At 36.4% G+C, this 23780-nt stretch overlaps 1 protein-coding gene across 1 annotated transcript in view; it reads left to right on the forward strand.

Moving 5' to 3' along the window:
* The window catches only part of ATP8A1 (ATPase phospholipid transporting 8A1), a 282797-nt gene that overhangs the window by 196781 nt on the left and 62236 nt on the right, over positions 1-23780 (forward strand). The window contains 4 exon segments of the mRNA XM_020990843.2: positions 831-1003; positions 19787-19970; positions 20063-20117; positions 20120-20172. Coding sequence (XP_020846502.1) covers positions 831-1003; positions 19787-19970; positions 20063-20117; positions 20120-20172 — 465 coding nt within the window.

Here is a 23780-nt window from a genome sequence, read left to right on the forward strand (position 1 = left end):
AATAATAAATTATCTATGTGAATAATGTTTAATCCTTACTTAGAACAATTGTTATACACAAAACTGCCAGAGGAGAAAAAATACTTGTAATATTATTGTGAGGCTCAAATAAGATGTATATGTGAACTTAAAGATTCCCCTGTAAGCTATATACCCAAGAAGAGGAAAGATAGGGGGGGAAAAACCTATTATCTACCAAAATACCTGAAGCAGGACTTTTTTGTAGTGGCAAGAAACTGGAAGCAGAGTAGGCCACCAAGTGGTGGTGATACAGGGATATAACCAAATATTACTGAGCTGTAAGAAAAAAAAATAAGAAGGATAAAGAGAAACAAGAGGAAACACATGAATTATTGCAAAGTGAAGAAAGCAGAACCAGGAAAACAATATACGCACTGACTACAGCAATGTAAATGGAAAGAACAAAAGAATCTAAAACTGAGTGCTCTAATGACCAAGGATGGTCCCTCAAAATATGAAATGTACCTTCCTCCCTTCTTTGCTGAGGTGGATGGTTGTGGATGTGGACCAACACATAGAATGTCAGGTTGTTCTTGTCTTAGTTAGATTTGCTGAACTGCCTTTCCTTCCCGTCTCTTTCTTTTTTATTCTTTATTCTCTGGGTGGTAGAAGGGGGTGTATGGATACATTTTAAAATAATAAATTATAAAATGTAATTTTAAAAGAAAAAACAGATCACTGCAAGCACTTTGAAAAGTAAAAGGCACTAAGCAAATCTAAGTTGTTGCTTTTGTAATAAAAAAAATAACATTTGATGTTCTAATTAGAATGTCTAGGAATCAGTAATTAGTGTATATGTCTCATTATAGGCAACACGAGAAACTCTCAGCCATCATTGTACTACCCTTGGTGATGCTCTCAGGAAGGAAAATGATTTTGCTCTAATAATTGATGGCAAAACTCTGAAGTATGCCTTAACATTTGGAGTGAGACAGTACTTCCTGGATTTGGCTTTGTCCTGCAAAGCTGTTATCTGTTGCAGGTAAGTTTGTTTTTCTCAATATGAAAAGCCTTCCAGTTCAACGTGTCCTTCACATCTTCTGTATAAATGGCCTTCATGTTAATTTGTTCTGGAGCTGCTTGCAAAGCACTTAGTTAAACTCCACTAATCTCAAAAATTCTGTTTCCACACATAGATTATTAGTTTTGAGAGTTTTTCAAAAACTATTTACTAAAGAGTTATGAATTTGTTTTGTTTTAACTGCATTTTATTTTTAGAATTCTGCATTTCACCATCTCCTAACTTTATACTTTCATTGGATATTTTAGTATCTCTACTATTTTCAATATAGATTAGTAAATTTTAAAATACATATGTTAATTATTTAAAGTATAAATAAATACAACTATCCCAGGGATAGTTGGTCTCCACTAAAGTCCTATTTAGATGCCTCACGATGGATGTCCTGGAGGTGATCTTGAGTTCTTGAATGGTTAGCCAGCAGAGTGTATGCAAACTCTGGCAGGAAAGTCTATGAGAATAAACAGAGATGGACTCCATGTTGCCTGAGGGCTAGCCTTCCTAAGTTCATCTGTAACTTGACCACGCGGGGGTGATGAATCTTTTTGGTTGCAATACTTTCAAAGATTAACTACCAGGTTACTCAGGGATTGTGAAATTATGTTGTTTATCCCTAAGATATTAAAGCATTCATCTTTTGTACTGTATTTATATGTTTTCAAGAGATAGTCTGCAAGACGAAGTAATCAGCAAATTAAACTTGCCTATTTCTTCTTTCTAGCACAGTACCTTTTTAAAAGTCACATACATTCTTTGTTTCCTACCTATAAGATGGATGAATGAATATGATAGTAAAGCATTTTGCCAGTGTTATAGCATTGTTCCTTTGAGCTTGAGGGACAAAATGCCATATGGTCTCTCTTCATGACCTTTCACATAGCTCACTGGTGAGAGATTTTTTTAATGCTCCACTCTTATATTGTACCATTAGTGTTAATGCATAGAGTTTCCTAATTTACTATTTTTACTAATGTAATTATAACTAAAGAGCTCATAAATGAGAAGTCAAGTGCACATAAATCTTGATTGAATTGTATGGCCATTTGCTTATTTTTTGGAAGTATAGAGAGCACTTCTTCTAGAACCTAAATTGATGAGCTGGGTCAAAGAAAAATTATAATTGGTTAGCTTAAATATTGGAGAAGCAGATTTTTTGCAAAAATAATTGCAGCTAATCAAAACAACTCTGAGGTACCACATCACACCTATCAGATTGGCCAACATGACAAAACAGGAAAATGATAAATGTTGGAGAGAATGTGGGAAAATTGGAACACTAATACATTGTTGGTGGAGTTGTGAAATGATCCAACCATTTTGGAGAACAATTGGGAACTGTGCCAAAGGGCTACAAAAATGTGCATACCCTTTGATCCAGCAATAGCACTTCTAGGGCTATATCCCAAAGAGATCAAACAAATGGGAAAAGGACCCACATGTACAAAAATATTCATAGCAGCTCTTTTTGTGGTGGCAAAGAATCGGAAATTGAGAGGATGCCCATCAATTGGGGAATGGCTGAGCAAGTTGTGGTATGTGAATGTAATGGAATACTACTGTTCTATAAGAAATGATGAACAGGCTGACCAGAAAAACCTGGGAAGACTTATATATATGGTCTGATGCTGAGTGAAGTGAGCAGAACCCAGAGGACTTTGTATACCGTAGCAGCCACGTTATGCAATGATTAAGAATGTTAAACTAAATCCTTCTCAGCCTTATGAGGATCTAAGACATCTCCAGAGGCCTCGGGATGGAAAATGCTGTCCACATCCAAAGAAAGAACTATGGAAGTCTAATCGCTCTCACTTATTTTTACCTTAAGTTGAATTTTGTTTCATCTTTCTGATGGTTCCTCCTATTGGTTTTACTTTTTACTTACAACTTCACTAATGTGAAAATATGTTTAATGGGTGTGTAAATGTAAAGCCTATGTCAGATTGTGTGCTGTCTTGGGGAGGGTGGGGGGGAGAAAAAGGGAGAAAAAATTTTCAACTCAAAAGCATGTGGAAAAAAAAATTTTTAAAAACAGCAAAAAAAAAATAATTGCAGCTAAACTTTTTTTTGGTAGCATTTGTCAGTAAGCTGCCTCTTCTCCCCTTCACAGCATTAAACCATAGAATTAAACAATAGCAGAGCAGGGAGGGAACTAGGAAGTAGAGTCAAGGGAGAAAAATAAATATGTTCTTGACTCATGAAATTGCCTCCAGAGATCCCAATCCTGGAGTAGTCACAAGGCACATGGGCCTCAGGAATCATTAAGGAGTCAAGCCCTTAGGAAAGGATCACATTCTATTATGCACGTGCAGGTCAGGACTGAAGCTGAGATTATAAAGATGTGTGTGGGCCCTCTTCCTCCCTTGGTCTTGTTTTATACACGTTTGAGGACCTTGAAGGTCCCAATGCAGGCACTGAGTTTTGCATTTTGTTTTTTTTTAATGTAAAATAACTTTTCTTAGCATTTTTCTTCTAATTATCTTAATTCATATTCTCCCCTTTCCCATAAGGAATCTTGTCCAGCTTCCCGCTTGGTGCTATATATGGCTTCAAGCCCACAATGACATCAGGGCCATTAGCTGATTTACATCTCTGCGCCTTGTTGGCACCAAAGATATTGGCACTGTGCCTCTTGGCTTTTGGACCATTGGCATAGGGCATCTCCTTGGCACCTGGCTCAGCTAAGCCCCAAGCACTGTGTCAATGAGTAAACTCTTACCCCTTAATAAACATAGGTAGGGTGAAACAGTTTACCATTCCCTATAAGAAAAGGAAAGTGTCCTTAATGCTTTATCAGATTCTTGAAAGCCCCTTCTGTCAAGGGACTCTCTCCTATCCTGTGAGTCTTTTCAGTATAGAGCTCCAGGACAACATTGTATAATATTTCAAAATAGTTACTGAACAGAACTCTTTCAAAAGCCTATTTATATTCAGTCTTGGCTTTGTGGTCTTGTCTCTGAAATTTAGTATGCTTAAAGGCATATTTCAAGCCCATCCACACCTAAGTTGAATTCACAATCTGATCCTCCTCAGTTCCATCCTCTCTCCCTCAAGCCTCACATCTTAGTTACAGTAAAGGAAGGAAAACCAGCTGTCTAAGAGTAGATAATGTGGCTCTGAGGCTCCATTCCATCTTCAGAATTAAATCCATTACTATCTTCCCTGACACATCGGCACGAGTGAGGAAGAAAATTTGGAAGTGTTTGCCTGTTAAAAGCAGCGCTTAAGTTAGGAGTTTTTCCTTAAGGACTAACTATATTGTCCACTGAGAGCAAACAGTTGACTTTACTAGTCATGATACTTCTTTTTGAGCACCTCAGAGTCCTTGTCTGTACATTGTAATTATTATTGTAATTTAAAATCTTATTAGGGCATCCAATGTAGTGATTGTTATTACAGTTATCACTCAAACAAAGCAAGGATTATAAAGCCCTAAGCTCTTAATAAGAAGCCAGAGATTTGGGGAAATGTACAGAATAACAGAAGCCCCGTGAAATCATTTACTGCCTTTCAGATATTTTTTCTTTTTTCTTCCTAAATAAAATTTTAACTGATATATTTTGTTTTTACATCACTGAAATTTCTTCATGCATATTTGTCATATTCCCCTAACTAGATGGCAAGCTTGCTGAGGGCAGACAATGTGCCTTCTCTCATTTATATATCACTGGTGCCGAGAACAGTATGTTACACGGAGTTGGTGCTTATGTTTATTGGATTGAATTCCATTAAAATTCACATGATTGAACATAGGTGGAATCAGTTACTTAGTGATGACTTGACTTTTTCATTGCCACAACTAGTCTAGAGGTTCAGGGAGCTCGATATGCTAAAAGCTGTAAGTGACTTAGTCCAAAAGAGCCTTGGCATGAGGGACTGGAAGCCTCATTCTCTCTCTGCCAGGTAAGGATAGCTAAGTGACACAGTGTATACAATGCCAGGCCTAGAGCCAGGAAGACTCATCTTCCTCAATTCAAATCTGGCCTCAGAAACTTACTAGTTGTGTGTCCCTGAGCATGTCATAACCCTGTTTGCCTCAGTTTCCTCATGTGTAAAATGAGCTGAAAAAGGAAATGGCAAACTGCTCCATTATTTTTGCCAAGAAAACTCCAAATGGGGTCACACACACCTAAAAAATGACTGAACAACAAAAATCTGTGCAACCTTATGCAAATCCCTTTACCTCTCTGAGCTTCTGTGTCATCCTCTTCAAAATGACTTCTTTGTACTATATCATTTGTAAAGTCCATTCCATCTCTAGCTTTCTATTCTTTATCTTCTCAAGGCCAGAGTACAATGTGTCTTGACTGAACATTATTTTTATTTAGGTACTTTTTGGGGGGGGGAAGTTGGTTTCTCTCCTACTTGGATCAGCTTTTTTTCAATAACCATTTGTAATGCTGCTTTGAACACTCCCTTCTTGAAAGGGTGGGAATAAAATAGTGAAAATTGTCTATGTTAAATAGCTCGTGGCTTCCAAGGTCCTCATCAGTCCTGGTAGGCCAGCCTTGAAAATTATTTTACATTTTTTCCTACAGTTGTCAGTTTAGTTTAAACATACTTTGAAACTTATGTTCTGTGACAGTTGGTTGAAAATTGGCTTACAGCCTCCAGCTTTTAGACTGTCTGGTAATCACTGTTCTTCTACATAATTTATGTATCCATGTCTTCTCAAAAAGAGAAGTTAAATTGAAGTGAGCATTTTTCCCTACTTGCAACATTGCTAATCAAAGTTTAATCCCCTTCCAGGCTGTTTTTTTTTTTCTTCACTCTGTAAAGAGACTCAATTTTAGTAACTGCTGTCACTTGGGACTGACATAACAATCAGAACCTTTCACCTTGGTTTACTAAGGGAGTGCTGCAAACAGAAAAGAGATCTGGAGAGCTACTTTGTATATTTTCTGCCATGATATGAGAAGAACCCTAAATAAAAGGTCCAATTAGGTTCAGTTTTTGGAACCCTTAGGATTTCTCTTTAGTTCTAAGGAAGGATTCCTCTAAAAATATTCCACTTAAAGGAGAGTCAAATATAGCTAATAAATGCTCAGCAGACGTTTCATTTCCAGAAAAGCTGCAAACACTATGAATGCCAAGCAGATGTTTGGCTTGGGAAAGACTTACAAACTACTAATGAATCCCAAAATCATACTTGCTTCCCAGAAAAGTATGAATAAAGTTGAAAATGTTAAGCAGGTATTTCTCTCATAGATGCATGTGACTAAACCCAGATAAGTTTATAGCTATATAAAATGGCCAGATTTTGCTTCAATATAGTAGTCAGCTGTTCCTGCTCCATTGGACTCATTTGCTATTCCAACTCCATTGAGAAATTCTATGGCTACCTTACAGCCTAATACTCATTAAGATGACTTGTTATAAACTGTCTACACATAGAAGAAGGTAGCCTTTTTAATCATTTCTGTTGTTATTTTTATACAAATGCAGACATTAGATGTTAAATCCTGTCCAACACCAGTAGAACCAGCTGTGTGATTTTGATACAATACAGAGTCTACAATATAAAGGTGTTAGTCCCATCCCCAATGCCCAGCATTATAAAGGAGTTCTTTGGGTATTGTTCTTGGCATGAGTTAAATATGATTAGGTCCTGTACTCCCCACTGTCTCATTTTTCCTGAATAACCCATCATCTTCAACTGGATCTCTTCTTTCTTAATCCTTCCTAATTCTCCCAGTCTGTTAATCATTTTCTGACTTGATTTCTCTTCTTCCACAGTGTTGACACACTGTATAGACATTTCAGCAGGGTTCTCCACTCTTGAATAACTCTCTTGTTATAATCTTGATCTAGCCCTGCCAATTCCCCATTGTTTACCTTCACTTCCTACTCTCACCCGTGGTTCCAAGAAGCTATATCATGTATTATGATCATACCCTGGTAAAATTGTGACAGTAGACAGGTTAAACCAGGTTGAGGATAACTGACACCTCACATCCATTAGGGGGAGGTCTGCCCCAAGCATGTGAATACTTTACCCAATAGAATGAACAGATGAAAACAAATTATTCCAACAGCCATGGAGGTGGCTGAAGCAGGTGCTATGGGGTGCTTTGAGCTAGTTCAGACATGGAAGACGCCAAGGTTATCCACTGCATCCCAGGCCATCACCAATCATCTTGACTTTTGTCTTGACACTGGACTTCAATGACTGTGGAAGGGAGAGTGAGGCTGAAAGCTTTGTGCAACTCTGCCTTACTTAAATCCAATTCTCACACAAGTCAAGATGTCACTCTGTGATGGCATTGGTCCTCTTCAAAAATGAAGTGCAAACAACTCTCCACTTACCAAACAGTACTGGAGGAAGTCAAGAAACCATGCCATATGCTACCAAATCATTCTCCCCAATCTTAGTGGGCTCTTACTATTATATAGCAAGTTTTTCATTCAGTTTTGATCACATATTTTGCAGTAACTTTCCAAACCTTTTTCCTTGGGCCTATGACTGTACCTCTAATCTCCTTTTTTTTTTTAGAAGTTGATCTTTCCTCCTATTTAACCTAGAAAATCGAAGCCATTCACAGTGAACTCCTTCAACCTTCTTTTTTCCATACTTCAGAATCTCTAGTGCTCACCTGTCCTCTCTTTTCTCCAACAATGAGGATATGATGGCTTTCCTCTTCACCATAACCCTTGTGTGCTTGCTCTCCTTCCTTCCAGGACATTGCTCCATTCTTTTTCTCATTCTCTGCCTCTCAACTCATCCTTCTTTGTTACTCTCTCATAGTAGCTTATCTATTTCCTCCCAATTTCCTTCTCACCTGTAAGTATGGATATCCTAAAGAATTGTGTTTTTAGTCCTCATTATGTACACACAGACACACATATATGTATAGAGAGAGACAGAAACAGAGAGACAAAGTGTGTGTGTGTGTGTGTATACACACATATGCATTCCCTCCCTTAATGATCTCAATCACAATCATGGTTTCAGTTATCAGTTCTGTGCATGTGACTTCCATAAACACACAGGTCAGCCGCCCCAATATCTCTGTTGAATGCCTGTCCCGCATTTTCAACTGCCAATTTGAAACCTTCATTTGGATATTCAACCAGGAGTGCTAAGGTGGTTGGAAGAAGAGAGGGTTCACATGTATAAGCCCCATTTTTTTTTCACTGAAGTATTTAGCAGTATCATCTGTGTTGAGGGAGAAGAGATTAATTAAGCTCTTTGAAGGCAAGGAGTGTATCATTTTTTTCATCTGTATATCTGCAAGTCTTGCACATTGCAGATGCTTAATATACTTTTAAAACAAATTTTATTGATATTTTTGTTTTTTGTATTACATGTTTCCCAAAACATCCCTCCTCAATCACCATCTCAGAGAACTATCCATTTATAACAAAGGAAAAAGAGTGTGGGAAAAAAGAAAACAGTTCAATAAAACTAACACATCAAACAAATCTGACATTATGTTAGTGTTATTTCTGTGTACAGAGTCCCTCACTTTTCCAAAGGAGGGAATTATATTCTTACATGTCTTCTTTGGTAGTCATTAGCATTTCACAGCATTCAGCTCCCGTTTTTTAACCATTACAATGTTGGAGTCATTGTGTATATTGTTTTCCTGGTTCTGCTTTTTTCCCTTTACATCAGTTGATATGTTTCCCCATGCTTTTCTCTCTTCTTCATAGACTTAATTTTTTATAGTACAGTGATATTCCATTACAAGAACCATACTCATGTGCCTGTTTCTGAGCTGATGGACATCTATTCTGTTTCAAGCCAAAAACTTTTGTAGTGCTTGTTTTAAGCTCTACAAAAAGTGCTGCTATGAATATTTTGGTATAGTGTACATGAAACTTGCCTTTTCTCATTGTCCTCCCTAGGGCCTAGCACACAATAAGTGCTACATTAATGTTAGTTATTATTATCACATGTAAATCAATAACTAAACATGCCTACTATGTACCAGGCACTATGCCAAGTGCTGAGCATGCAAAGAGTGGCAAGAAACAGTCACTGCCCTCAAGGAGCTTACAATCTAATAGGGCAGACAATACACAAACAAATATATACAAAGCAACCTATATACAAGATAAATAGAAAATAATTAAGAGAGGGAAGGTACTGAAATCAAGAGGGATTGGGAAAGGCTTCCAGTAAAAGATATGATTTTAATTTTAGTTGGGACTTAAAGGAAGCCAGGGAGGTCAGGTGGAAGAATTGAGGAGGAAGAACATTCTAGGCATGGTGGACAGCCAGAGAAAATACTGAGAGCCAAGAGATCGAGGGTCTTGTTCATGAAATGGCCAGGAGGCCAGTGTCACCAGATAAAAGAATACATGCCAGAGAGTAAGGTAGAAGAAGGCTGGCAAGGTAGAATGGGGCTAGATTATGGATCAGTGTGAATGCCAAACAAAGCATTTTGTGTTTGATCCTAGAAGTGACAGAGAGCTACAGGAGTTTATTGAGTAGGGAGTTGACATGGTAAGAGCTGCATTTTAGGAAAATCATTTTGGTTGGTCATTGGAGGATAGATCAGGATTGTTAGGTTCTTTTAGAGAAACTGAAGGGTTCTGAAAGGAATAATAAACAGTACCCCTCAAAGTTTTGTGTTTCCATTCTCTAGATACTTACCCTACTAATGAAGATCACCACACTCCATGCCTTAAAAGATATTTTAGAGAGTTGCTGTGGCCAAAAAAATGTTAATGCCTCATGGCTAACCTTCTGGTAATGAACTTCTAATGGCATAGTGGATAGAAAACTTGGAATCATGAAAATCTGGGTCTCCCATATCAAACACTTAATAGCAGTGTGACCTTTGGTAAATCTCTTAATTTCTCTGAGCCTCAGTTTCCTCATTTGTAATTGTCTTAGTAGTGGTGATCCTTTCCTAACAGGAACATTGTGAAGACCAGAGGAGATAATGTATGTAAAAATACTTTGTAAAATCATAAAGCATGATATAAGTATTAGCAATTATTTTTATCAGTAGTAGTACTAGTAGTACTAGACATTGTCTTGAATGGCAACTATTCAGTCCGTCACTGGGCCTGTATTCTAAAGCCTCTCCAGCTTTGTAGGATCTGCTGGAGCTTTCAATGTTAGTATAAATTTTAGGAATTCAAAGTAACCTCCCTTCCAAAACATAATTTGCCAGAATAGGACTTTGACAAAGGAAATTAACCATACCTTCCAAATATCACCCCATGCTCAAGTGATTTCTAAGTTCAATTTCAGTAGGTTCAGTCACGTTATATTGTTGCATATTTGCATATATATCAATCCAGAGATTGGTATGCATTTTTGCATCTTTGCCAAAATAAAGTATGCTGCACTCCTTCATAGTAAACTCCTTTACAAGAAAAGTGATAAGTTAATGCTTATGTTCCCTCAAAAGACTAATATATTGACATTTATGCATTAATGCATCAGTGATTTCCTTCCTACCGCACTCCTGCCACAACACTTCATAAAACCATCTCCTAACTTATGGATCTAGTGGCTTTTACTGATTTGTCATTCTCTTTGGGCTCCCTTTACTATGTCATTTTCTGTCAATCAGCAGTGTCTGTGAAAATATTTTGAAAACTGTCAAGCATTATAAAAATGTGCATGGTATTTCTTTTAATCATCCTCTTATGAAAATTTCTCCTCTTTTAGCTTCCATGAAACAACCTCAGACATCATCTTATCCAACCTGACCTAAGTTTACATTTGAAGAATCTTAAGCCCAGAGAATTAATGTGAATTGCTCCTGGTTACAAAGGAAATAATTAGTGAACAGGAATTTGAACTGAAATGCTTTGACTCTATTTCCCAAACTTTACTACTATGTTCTACTTCCTCTAAACCTGTTTCTGTTCTAATTTGCTTAGTCATTCCTTTTCCCTTTTGTTCACAATATTTTTTTTTCCTTTCATAAAATCTTAATATTGGAAGAAACTTCAGAAATTATCTGGTCCTACCCAATGAAGATATGTGACATGTGTGTGTGTGTGTGTGTGTGTGTGTGTGTGTGTGTGTGTGTATGTAAAGATACCACATGATAATATCCCTGATAGATGGTGGATAAACAACTGCTTAAATACAGGGAGGTCAATATCAGATGTGATTGAATTCAAATATATTGGAGGAAAATTTTGAACAAGGCAAAAACTTAATTATCTCTAAATAACTTCCATCCATCGTTCTTCATTCTGTCCTGTGGAATTACAAATAGAAGGCTATTCCCTTTTCCATATGGCCATCCTTCGTAAATAACTATTACAGTGTTCTTTCCCCATTCCCAGGCAAACTAATCCCAAATTCCTTCATTCTTTTGTAATATGACATTAAGAATTCATCATTCTTATCTTTCTTTTTTGGTCATAGTCTAGTTTGTCTAAAACCTTCCTAAAATGTGGCATCCTGAACTCAGTACAATACTTTAATGTGGTACAAGTACAATGAAATTATGAATCCTTTGCTCTACACCCTATTAATGCACTAAATTTACATTAAGTTTTTTGGGGAGATGGAAAGAAACACTTGTACATCATATGTGAATAATAAATGTTGAATTTAATTTGTAGCCACAGTCATACTGTTGATATATATATATATATATATATATATATGTATACATATATATATATCAAATTTACAATCCATTGAAAACCCCCCCCACATACACACAAACATGCATGCACACACACACACACACACACACACACACACACACACACACACACACACACACCACCACCACCACCACCACCACCACCCTGCCACGTGAGTGTTTTTCCACTTACAAGGCACATTTGCCAAGGAACATTCCTATGAATGCAAAAATCCACAATTTAAAAACAGGTCTTATTTGAAAACAACATTCTGTCCATCATAACAGATAAAGGGCAAGTCATGCTAGTACAGCAGAGAGAAGCAAAATAAGATAGTGGAAACATTTATGGATTGAAGTTCTGGGTTTACATCCTGATTCTGTCTACTTAGTATTTTTGTGACCTTGGGTAAGTCACATAACCATTTCTGGACTTCAGTTTTTTCATCTGTAAAATGAAGGAGTTGGGCTAAATATTCTCCAAAATTCCCCCTAACTTTAAATTAATGTTTTGAACTATAATATTACCAACTAGCTGACATTTATAAATCACTTTACATATGGCAACTCATTTCATCTACAAGGTCTTCTGTTAGCTAGAAAAAGATGTTTGAAATTAAACATCACTTTTGTATCTTGAACACATTTTACGTAGGAATTTTTATCCAAAAATGAAATTTTCTGAAGAAATAACAATTTGTCATATCTGTAGACTCAATTTGTATCTTGTAAGGGATCTTAAATAGTTGGGATGACATATTATATTAATAAGTCTTTGCTTTGGAAGACATGAAGAAAAGGCACTTATTACCTTAACCATGTAACTACAGTTTTATTAGTCAATTTTCGAACGGATTTTAGTTGTATAGATTATGTAAAACAACGATTGTGAGGTAGGGGATTGTATTTTTCCTTTTTATTCTAACAATCCAATTACAATCATTGAGACTTTCACTAAAATGTAGCTGTGGTGCTTGAGCAACTCACATTAAGAGAGATTTTTTCATTTATAATAATTCAGAATTTCTTTTAGAGTCTTTTAGATTTCATCATATATTCAGATATCAATTAAAATTGCTCCCATTTTATAATTAAAGTCAAGGAAAATCTGAAAAAAGCTCTCTTAAGTTGGGTTAAAATAATCTGGTTATTGCAATAAGAATCTCTTCCTCTTATTTTGGAAATTTCATCATGTAGTCAGCCGAATATAACTCACTGAGGAATATTCTGATAGTCACGAGGGGAAATCTAAGGAAGTTTATCAAAAGAATAAATACAATGGCCCCACACTAAATCTCCTGATCTCTGAACAGCCAGGGTGGTTCTCACTCTTACATTTTCATACCTGAGGATAATGAAATGAAGTCAGATCTTCTTGATGTCTTCTTATGGAAATCTCAAGGTCTTCATCTTTCAAAAACAAACCTTGCAGTACATGTTATGATCATTTTTTATCAGTAAAAGTGTTTGAAGTGTGCCAAATAATCCATCTCACACAGTGTAAAGTCACTCTGATAACATCATATTGTTGAGCTGATGTTTTTGAAATGTTAAGAATCATATGATACTGCTTACCAAACAGAATTCTTTAGATTCTCTTCTTCTATCCATTTTGGCCACCCTTTAAAAAAAAAAGCCCTTCAAACTATTTCCCTATATAGGCTTTTTTTTTCATTTTTTCATGATGCCATTTATTGTAGATTGTTTTAAAAATAGTCAGTACAATAAAGGTGATTCATTTTAGCTGACCCCATTAAAACCACCTTGTGCAAAATGGTATTAAGTGATTCACCCCGTATAACTTCTTTCCTACCAGTGGAATGGTACATTTCCAGTACTTCTACATAGTGCTTGAAGAGCAGTGAGAGTTGCTGCACAGAAAATAAGAAAAATAATGAATAACATGTGCAGGAACTGCAGCCAAAATAATATCTGAAAAACTTATTGCCCTTTTTGTACTTTCAAGTTGTATTGCGAAAGACCACCCTCTGTTTGTGGAACTATAGGGGAAGAAAATGGACTTTAAAAGTGCAAGCTGAATGAGAAGTCGTGCCCACAGAGGCTCTTAATGGTATTCCCAATGAAGAAAAAGGAACTGAGATGGTGGCTTAGAATTGTGAATCATTTACATTCTTACATAGAGCATGAATGTAGACCTTCCCTGGAAAACGCATACACAGATTTTATGATGGTTGGGAAACATACATTTAGGCAGGAATGAATATATGTCAAAAGATCAACTTTAAGGGTTTTGGTTTTTTTGTTTCTTTCCTCTTGATTGAATTTTTTTTGGAAGGTGAAAATCTGGAGGAGCTTGAAAAGGTAACTTGAAATGTAATGAAGCTGCTCCAAGATGCATATTGTGGGACGATGTCTCAGGAACAAGCACACATATTGAAAGGAGGAAGGAGACACATTATGATCAGAACGAGAATTGGGAAAAATTTTGAAGTTAAGGAAGTTATATTGAATATTTGCTAATGAAAGGGCTTTAAGAGGTAGACACATTTTGAAAGAGAAAAAAGAATGGAACTAGAAATATCAATGGAAGTCTTAGTTGTAAGAGTATAAACACCGTACCTACATCATGTTGTTGTTCAGTGGTTTCAGTCATGTCCAGCTCATCGTGACCCTATTGGGAGTTTTCCCAGCAGCAATACTGGGGTGGGTTGCCATTTCCTTCTCCAGCTCATTTTACAGATGTGGAAACTGAGGCCAAAAGGGTTAAGTGACTTGTCCAGGGTCACATAGCTAGTAAGTGTCTGAGGCAAGTTTTGAACTTAGGAAGATGGGTCTTCCTGACTCCAGGCCCGGAGCTCTTTCCACTGCCCTACCTCGCTGCTCTAATATCTACATATAATCAAAAGCCGAGCAAACAGATATGTAAGTATAAAATCTTTAGCAGTGAGTAGGAGAAGAAGAAAAATGAGGTCAAGAAATAAGACAGAATGACAGAAATAAAGAGATGTGGCAACCAATTAGAATAAATTCAATTCAGTAAACATTTCTTAAGTGCCTACCATGGACCAGGCACTGTGCTAAGTGCTGGGGATACAAAAAGGAGGAAAAAACAAAAACAAAACAAGCAACCCGTCACTGCCCTCAAGGGATTTACAGTCTAATGGGGGAGACAACTTACAAACAAGTATATACAAAGCAAGCTATATACAAGATAAATAGGGCATAATTAAAAGAGAGAAAGCACTGTAATTAAGAGGAGTTTGGAGAGGCTTCCTATAGAAGATGGGATGTTAGTTGAGATTTAAAGGAAGCCAGGGAGGTCAGTAGTCAGAGCAGAGGAGGGAGAGCATTCCAAGAATGGGGGACAGTCAGAGAAAATGCCCAGATCATAGATCTGGAAGGAACTTCAAAGGTCACAGAGGCAACAATCATTTTATATAAGGAAGTTAAGGCCTGGTCAGTTCAAGTAACTTGCCCGAAGTCATGGTGACAGAACAGGCTTAGATTCTAACTTAGATCCTCTTAGTACAAAACTGAGCCCTTTCCCTTGTAACACATACACTTTGTCAAAAACAAGCTGGATGAGAATCTGATCAAGTATTGCCCACACAGGAGATGACTGGAACCTTTATTTTAAAAACTTTGGTCCTGTGATAAATAAGGGTCAATTTATTATTTTTTCTAATAGTTATCGAAATAGAACTCATCTTTTAAGACTGCCAAGCCCTGTACACTCTAGCTAGACTGGACGAGTTATTCTCCAATCTTGTCTTAGTCCTTCCTGACTTTATGCCTTCTATCTATCTAGGTTGTCCCTCATACCTGGAATGTAAACTCCCTTTCTTTGAGTATCAAATCTCTTCCCTTCCACTGCTGGAAGACAGGCTCACTAATATACTATTGGCAAAGCTGTGAATTAGACCATCGATTTTCTACAAAGCAATCTGGATTTAAGCTAAAATAGTCAGACCCAGAGGTCTGACTTAAAGTTGTATACTTCCAAGGAAGTCAGGAGGAAAAAAAAAAAGGGGTAGTGTTTTGTCTTTTGTGATGGCAAAGAACTCGAGTGGGTCAGGGGCAATCCGTGAATTGGGGAATGACCAAACAAATTGTAGTTCATGGATGTCATAAGATATTACTGCACTCTAAGAATCAATAAATATGAAGAATTAAGAGGAGCATGAAAGGAATTACATGAACTAATACGAAAAAACAACAGAACTATAAAAAAATGAGTGCAATTTAAATATAAATAATACAAATATGAAATTGGATGATATGTCATTGTAATGACATATATATATATGTATATGTATATATGTGTGTGTGTGTGTATGTATGTATGTATGTATATAATGACCATAATGTCATTATAATAGCCCCTGGAAAAGAATTAAGAAAATGTATCTCCCTTTCCTCTTAGAAGAAGTTAGTGGAGGGACTTTGGATGTAGAATATTGCTAAACTTTTCGCCCCTTTGTTTAAATCTTGTTCTAAAGTAGGATAGATCACTGAATAGGGTAAGGAGGAGAGTATTTATTCAAAAATGAATGTGATTTAAAAACAAAAGGCATTAATGAAAGTGAGATGCTTTTTTAATAAAAATCAAATATCCCCCATTCTACTCAGCTCAAAGACTACCTCCTCTTTTAACCCTTTCCTGATGTCCCCCCAGAAGTGATCTTCTCTTCTTTACACATCGTTGACAGTTCTTTTATCTCCCTTATACTTTTATCATATTCTATTTTATAATTGTGTTATATTTTCTTATCTCTGTGTTGGATAGCATTCATCGAGTATCATACACTGCCTTGCTTCCAAGTACACACTTGACAATTATATATTGAAACAATATATAGTTTTACTTCTCCCTGAAACTTCCTTTTAATATTCAGTCTTCAACTCAAACTGCTTGGCCTGTCTTCTCTGAAGCCTTATTACCAAATTGCAAGCTGTTCTCTAATTGCTTTGTCTGTTAGTTTTAGCTAAATTGCAGACTTCTTGAGGCCAAGTATTTGTTCTTTCCACATCTCAGAAAAGTGCCCAACATAATTTTATGCTCAATAAATATATCAGTTTGTAGGTTTTTCATAATCTAAAGAGAACCAGACTTTGGGAACATTACAGTTCCTTGCATGCCAAGCAAGCCATCTGATCTTAGTTCTTTCTGCAGACTTACACCTGCTGACCCCTACCCAGTGGCAGCTGTGTGGCAGTCTGTTGCAATATATATATCCAATGCTTCAGGGTAGGTGGGAGGGAGGGTTGTTCACAAATCAGTCTTCTGTGTTGGTTAAGCAAGAATTGGTCTGCCAAGACTGTTCAACTATGATGTGATCAGGAGCTGAATTCTTGGGCCAGTATAGCTGATTGCCAATCTAAGAGCCAACTTGAAGCCCAGAAGTACTGGTGATCTAACAGTCTTGACTGAAGAAGACAGTAATTACTGCCTAGAGGAAGCTAGGCTATGCAGCTGGATAGATCATTGGGCTTGGGGTCAGGAAGACCCAAGTTTCAATCTGGTCTCAAATACTTACTAGCTATGTGACCCTGGACAAGTCATTTAACTACTATTTGCCTCAGTTTCCTCAACTGTAACATGGAGATAATAATGGGGTTGTTGTGAGGATCAAATAAGATATTTATAAAGCACTTAGCACAGTGACTGGCACATAGTAGATGCTTAATAAATTTTTCCTTCCTTTCTTCCTTCTAGATGGCACTAGTCATTATGGTAGAAGATAAAAATCAGCCCTTTTGGAGTTGGCTGTTTCTTAAAATTATTAGTAATAGTTCATTACATTTTCCTCAATGTGCTATTTCAGCTTATGGACATGCTTTCATAGTATTTTAGCTCCTTAGTAAGATGGAATACATAATAATGTGAATATACTCTTAAAACCCAAATAGAAAGAAAACTTGATAAGGAATTTCAAATGTTCACACTGTTCCATCATAATTCAGTTTTTGTTTTTTAGATCACTACTTTGTAGTCACATTTGGTGTCAGCCAAAGTGGTGCAAGGTGGTGGTGATTACTTGATTTGTGGTTAGAGAATCCGGGTTTCAGAGTTGGTTCTACCACCTCCTTCCATGTGGCTTTGGGCCATTCAGTTTTTCTCTCTGGTTCTCTGCTTCTTCCTTAATATGTGAGAAGGTTGGATTGGGTCGTTCAGGTTCTTCCCAGCTTGGAGTCAAGGATATCTTGTCTCTAGAGAAGATTTGACCTTGTCTACTGGGCTTTCATATTTACAGTTATCATGTTACAAAAATGAAGCAAATTAAGTGAAAGGAATGAAAAATATGTTGGGGAAAATGTATAGTGAATATATGGTAGAAAAATATGATCACTCCATTATGTGCTCAGGATCTCACTCATTCCCTTATTCTGTTCATATCCATATCATATTTGGACCACACACACACACACACATACACATACCCCAGATTTTAAGATTCAAAATAGTGATGGTGATCCAGAAGTCACTCATGGTTTCTTTATCAAGACTTTAGTTCAACCTACTAGTGAGGCAAACACTTGCTATAAAATATTATATCCATCTTCTTGAAGTTTCACATTAGCCATGAATTATATTCAATATTAAGTGACAATAAAATGGAATACATATTAGAGGGAAGCTAATCTGCCACCATCTAAAGATGCTTGATACAAAAGATTATTGAAGAATGAGAAGCCAAGTAGGAAGACTACAATCATCATCATTTAGGTTTTCCAAGCCCCTTACATGTGTCATCCCATTGAAGGGATGGAAGCAGAAGCACTAATTCAAACACTTTGACATAGTTATGGAAGCTTTGGAATTAGTACCAGTTACCAGCCCAACCTGCCCAGTTACATGGCAGCTTGCCATTTTTAAAATAAAAGTGATATCCATGCCTAAAGATCCTGAGACAGCCACAAACCAACAGCCTTACCATGCAGCAGGTACAGTTAGTTGCAAACTCAAGACCAATTATTTCACTCACAGTGTCAGAAAAGCTGTTTCCTTTTCTCAGTTATGTCCACATCCAGCATCATAAACAGCTTCGTTTCTGAATATGACAAATAACATGTAATCAAATGGGTATTTTTTCATTCAAAAAACAATTACGCTGTGTTAAGTCCTGAATGATTCTCTGCCTTTTGTTTTTCACAATACTTTATATGTGTAATATTTGATCACCATCTAACTTTTTGTGAGTCAATTAGTCATTTCTTCTCCCCTTTTTTTTCTTGTGAAATCCTTTAATATAGAATAGACTTGTCATTTCAAAATGAAGTAAGCTCCTGCACTTTCTTTGAACCCTCCTATGATTGTCTTGGGTATTATTTCTATGCTGAAATAGCCTTAATACATTTTATAAGACTTGATGAATGATTTAATTTCAGATGAGGGCCAAAGTTAAAATGGAATGATGTTTCATAACACATTGAATTCTTCTGCCTCCAACATAATTTTCTAGCAAAGATTTTGAATACTTTTTTTTTTTACAAAATTTGTCCATCAAAAGCTTTGGGAAATAGTGAGAATGAATAGCTGTTCTGTAAATGGGCTTCTGGTTTTTATACTTATATGGAATTTTCCAAATTCTTCACTGTGTTTAAGGATACATTAAAGAGTCAGATGATTCCTTATCTTTAATTAAAGTGAAATATTGAGTGAGTTCCATTATACATATTATAGATCTCCTTAGACCAGGTTATAGAGATTCAGGAATATTTTATGTGTGTCCATAGTTAGGATTTGTAGTGCTTTCCCTTTCAATGTCATTCTATAATTTTTCTAACCTTTGTTATTAGATTCAGAAATGTGGAGCCACCTACAATTTTTAGAAGTAAAGGTGATTTCTGCACCAGATTTGAAGTTTTGGTATTGTTGCTCCTTCTATCAGTTCATGCAGATATCATTCCATCTGTTTTAGAACTTTGAAACTGAGCCAAACAAAGCACCATAGCTTTAAACCTGGACCTACGCAGTGCCCGCTCACTTATAAATGGGCTGTGTATAAAAACTCTGAATTTTTCATTTTCAAAAAAAATTCACTGAAAAAAGGTCAAATTCTTATAAAGCTTAAGACCCAAGGCATTATCCCTAGGGATTCATCATATCATCATCTATTTAGATATAGTACATCCTCGACCTTGTTTAGAGCAGGTGATTGGTTTCAGAATGTCTTTTTTTTTTCAAAAGTCTGAGTTAATTTTTTACTTTTACTTTAAGGGTATCGCCTCTTCAAAAATCTGAGGTTGTAGAGATGGTTAAAAAGCAAGTTAAAGTCATAACACTGGCAATTGGGGATGGAGCAAATGATGTTAGCATGATACAGACAGCACATGTTGGTGTTGGCATAAGTGGCAATGAAGGACTGCAAGCAGCTAATTCTTCTGATTACTCCATAGCACAGGTAAGATATTATTGTTGAAAAGGGTGACCCTGGTTAGATAAGTTCAGTTATAGGGCTGGACCCTATTAATAATTTTCATGTTGTTATTTCAGTTTAAGTATCTGAAGAACTTACTGATGGTCCATGGAGCCTGGAACTACAACCGAGTGTCAAATGTATCCTCTACTGCTTTTACAAGAACATAGTGCTCTATATTATTGAGGTGAGAGCCTAATAACTGTTGAGACTGGAAAGCAGAGTGTCACAGTTTAAAGAACAATGGGTACGGAGCCAGAGAATGCTATTTCAAAACCTAACTCTGAAATCTATTACTTGTGGGGCAGCAAGGTGGCGCGGTAGATAGAGCACCGGCCCTGAAGTCAGGAGGACCTGAGTTCAGATGCGGCCTCAGACCAACCACTTGACACTTACTAGCTGTGTGACCCTGGGCAAGTCACTTAATGCCAATTGCCTAAAAAAAAGAATGAAAAAATGAAATCTATTACTTGTGTGACTTTAGGCAAGTCATTGTACCTCATCAGGCCGTAGTTTCCTCATCTATAAAAATGAGGGGAATGAACTAGATGACTTCAGAAAAGTATCTTTCAGCTCTAAAGTGATGATCCTTCATTCTTGTAACTTTTTATTAGGAAAATCCACATCCGAATTTTGAAAAGTATTAAAAACCAAATGTACTACCACCTTAATTTTATTTTTAAAAAATTTAATTTTTCTTATCCCCAACTGAAAAAAAGAAAATAGTAAAAATTGTTAAAATGTGTAAAAATCTTTCAGGATTCTTGTAAGGATCAAATGAGATATTATTTGCAAAAAGCACTTATTACAGTATTTGACACATAGTAGGTAACATAAATGCAAATTTCCTTTTGTTAAAGATGGAAATTGAAAATTTTTTTATCGACAGAAGACATATTGGTCCTATGTAGATATCGGTGATACATGAACAAATAATATGTAAATATTTTGCTTAGTTCTCACTCTCCAGCTCTGCATGGCATGTCCACGTGCCTCCTACAACTCGGAGTAAATCCTCCATCTTCCACTACCATCAAGGTAGTATTGAGTCAGATTCTCCACCTCCTCATAAATTAGCCGAGGGCTTTCCTAGAGCCATTTATGTTATTGGGTCCAAGATCTGCGCATCAGAGAATTAGAGAGACTGCACTTCTATACTGCAGAGGGAAATATGAAAAAGGGCAGTCTAACAAAATAAAATATGAAAATACAATTTAACACTTTATACAAAATGTGCCAGCTAATGTCCCAGTAGAGATGCCCATTGAGCAGGTATAGAAATTATCCAACTGTTTTTACTTCATTTAGAAAAAGCTGTGAGTTCATTAGTTTAAACTACATTAACGGGGCAGAGGAGAGCTTGTTCTATTTGGAGTTAGGAAGAAGTGAGTTAAAATCCTGCCTCAGACACTAGCTTAATTAATACCCTAAGCAAGCTATCTAACTCCTGCCAACCTGTTTCTTAATTTACAAAATGAGGGCGTGGGACTTGAAACCCTCTAGGGCCCTTCCCAACTTTAAATCTGTGATCCGGTTCTCCTAAGATCCTGTGCCTTGAACCATATGAAAATATTAAGTGAAGTTCACTACTTGCTGTAAAATGTGAAACTAGTAAAACTCAGACATGCTTAAAAAACACAAGTACTGCTTATTTAATGGCCAGTAAAAGCAAACATGTGGAGTAAACAAACCAAATAATTATCTTGTTTTAAACAGAAATTTAAGGTAATTTACAAATTTGTTTACTGCTCTTCCCTGCTATGTATTGGCCTGTATTTGGAAAGCAACATAATTAACCTTTCTTGAACATCTTCATAACACACACCAGTAAATCAATTGTTGAATAGATAAGCAAGTAGTTTTTAGATAAGTTTTATATTTAGATTTTTGTTGTTCAGATGGATTTCGTTATTTCATCAGTCTGGGCATTCCCTCCATTCTCATAGATTACAACCCCTCCATGTCTTCCCACCCTTTTGAGATTCTTATCCGTGCACCTTCTTCAAAGGGTCACCCAACGATCTAGTGGCCATTCATCCTCTGATTCTTTTAGTATTTTGAGCAGAACAATATATATCACTCAGACCTGTTTTACATGCTGTACCTAATTCTCTGTATAACTACTTGGCTTCCTTTGCTAGTCATGCATGTCCTTAATGAAGACTTCTGTGTCAGTCCTTATATACAGTTCATTGTTTGGACTCTGCTACAAGTTATATTTATAGCACTGTGCAGCTTTCCATTGTTTTCTGGGTCATTTACCATTTTTATTCTTCTAAAATCATGATGTTCTGAGTTTCATGGCCTTGTAAGAATTTTGGTATTAGAGATGGGCTTTCATAACATCAAGCAACTTAGGAGCACTGAAAGTGCCACAGTGTTTCATGAAAATTTCGGTTTGTGTATAATTTTGCCCAAATTGTTTCATGTGAGTAGACACACAACCCAACTAGTTACTTCGTCATGCATATGTATATACCTTAGATAGTTGCTATTCATGGGCAGTGGGCTGAGGTCAAAGTCATGTAGGAGGAGGAGACTGGACTGGATTAGACTAGTATATAATTTAATGCTTTAAAACAAACTCTAGGTTCCCTGTTTTCCTAATTTTTCTGTTTCCCTCACCCCAAAGTTTTAAAAGAATGTCTCCTAATGGATTTCTCTTATAAAACTCCTGGTAGAGGTCCATGGGTTAAAAATGAGTGGAGTATAACTACTGCCAACAATAAATCCGTTTACAAAAATATAATTTAACAAAATGAAGGATGAGAATCAAGGCTGGATCCTTTATATTAGTCTAGATTATTTGACATTAAACAATTAAGTGACTCCAATTTGGGTCTAATGGAGGGAAAATGAAATATTTTAACCTAAATTAATGATAACTAGGTTTGAATGGCCAGTTGTATACTCCAGAGGGTATGTGATTCAGAGCGGGTTAGTCTTCAATTTTACTTGGCTTTGAATTTGAAAGTTCATCATGAGAGATTTAATACTTTAATACTTATCAAATTCTTTACACTTTAGAAAGGAAACAGGTTATAAACCTCAGGGAAATCTCATTTTTAGGTATTTTTCTTTTAGAACTTCATGGAAATGTATTTTAAAGAAATGTAATTCAGCTATCTTGGAAACAAGTTGACCTTTTAAATCAATTCCCAGATACCCAACTTTTGCCAGCTAAAACAAGTTCTGCAGATGTTAATGGCTCATGTCAATACTGTGAATGAATAGACAGAAAATACATCATTGAATGTCCCTAGTGAGGACAACTGCCAGTCTTGAATCTTTCCTTTCAGTTTTTTGTGCTGATCAGGCGTGGGAGCAGAGAACTCATTGACTATTTGTAAGCTGCTGTTTAATATGCAGAAATGCTACATCAGGAACATGTCTGTGGGGCTTTTGCTGCCACGCCTCTGCTGTGCCTTGGAATTTAGAAAATAATACAGAGAGAGGCAGGTCTGAAGTTTCTTTGCTAATAAAGAAGTTGTCTTGAGCAGCAGGGATAACTTGCAAAATTACTTTCATAATTATCTTTTCTTATATCCTTTCCATCTTCTTCTTTATTTTGGTGGGAGGGGATATTGGAGAGAAGGGTATGGATGGACAGGTAGTTTGTTATCATAATCTGTTCTGCTCCTTTAAATTGTAATCAAATATCCAGGTCTCATTTTCATATGAGTTTCAATATAAAGTAGCCACAAATAACAACTATACACCGGCACTCATTTGTTTATTCAAGTTTCTGGCCCTCTTTGGAGAGAGTGCTTGCCGTAAATAACATAGGATCCCTCA

This window comes from Phascolarctos cinereus, unplaced genomic scaffold (assembly GCF_003287225.1).
Source record: "Phascolarctos cinereus isolate Bilbo 61053 unplaced genomic scaffold, phaCin_HiC Scaffold_9;HRSCAF=440, whole genome shotgun sequence".
In the NCBI taxonomy this organism is placed as follows: Eukaryota; Metazoa; Chordata; class Mammalia; order Diprotodontia; family Phascolarctidae; genus Phascolarctos; species Phascolarctos cinereus.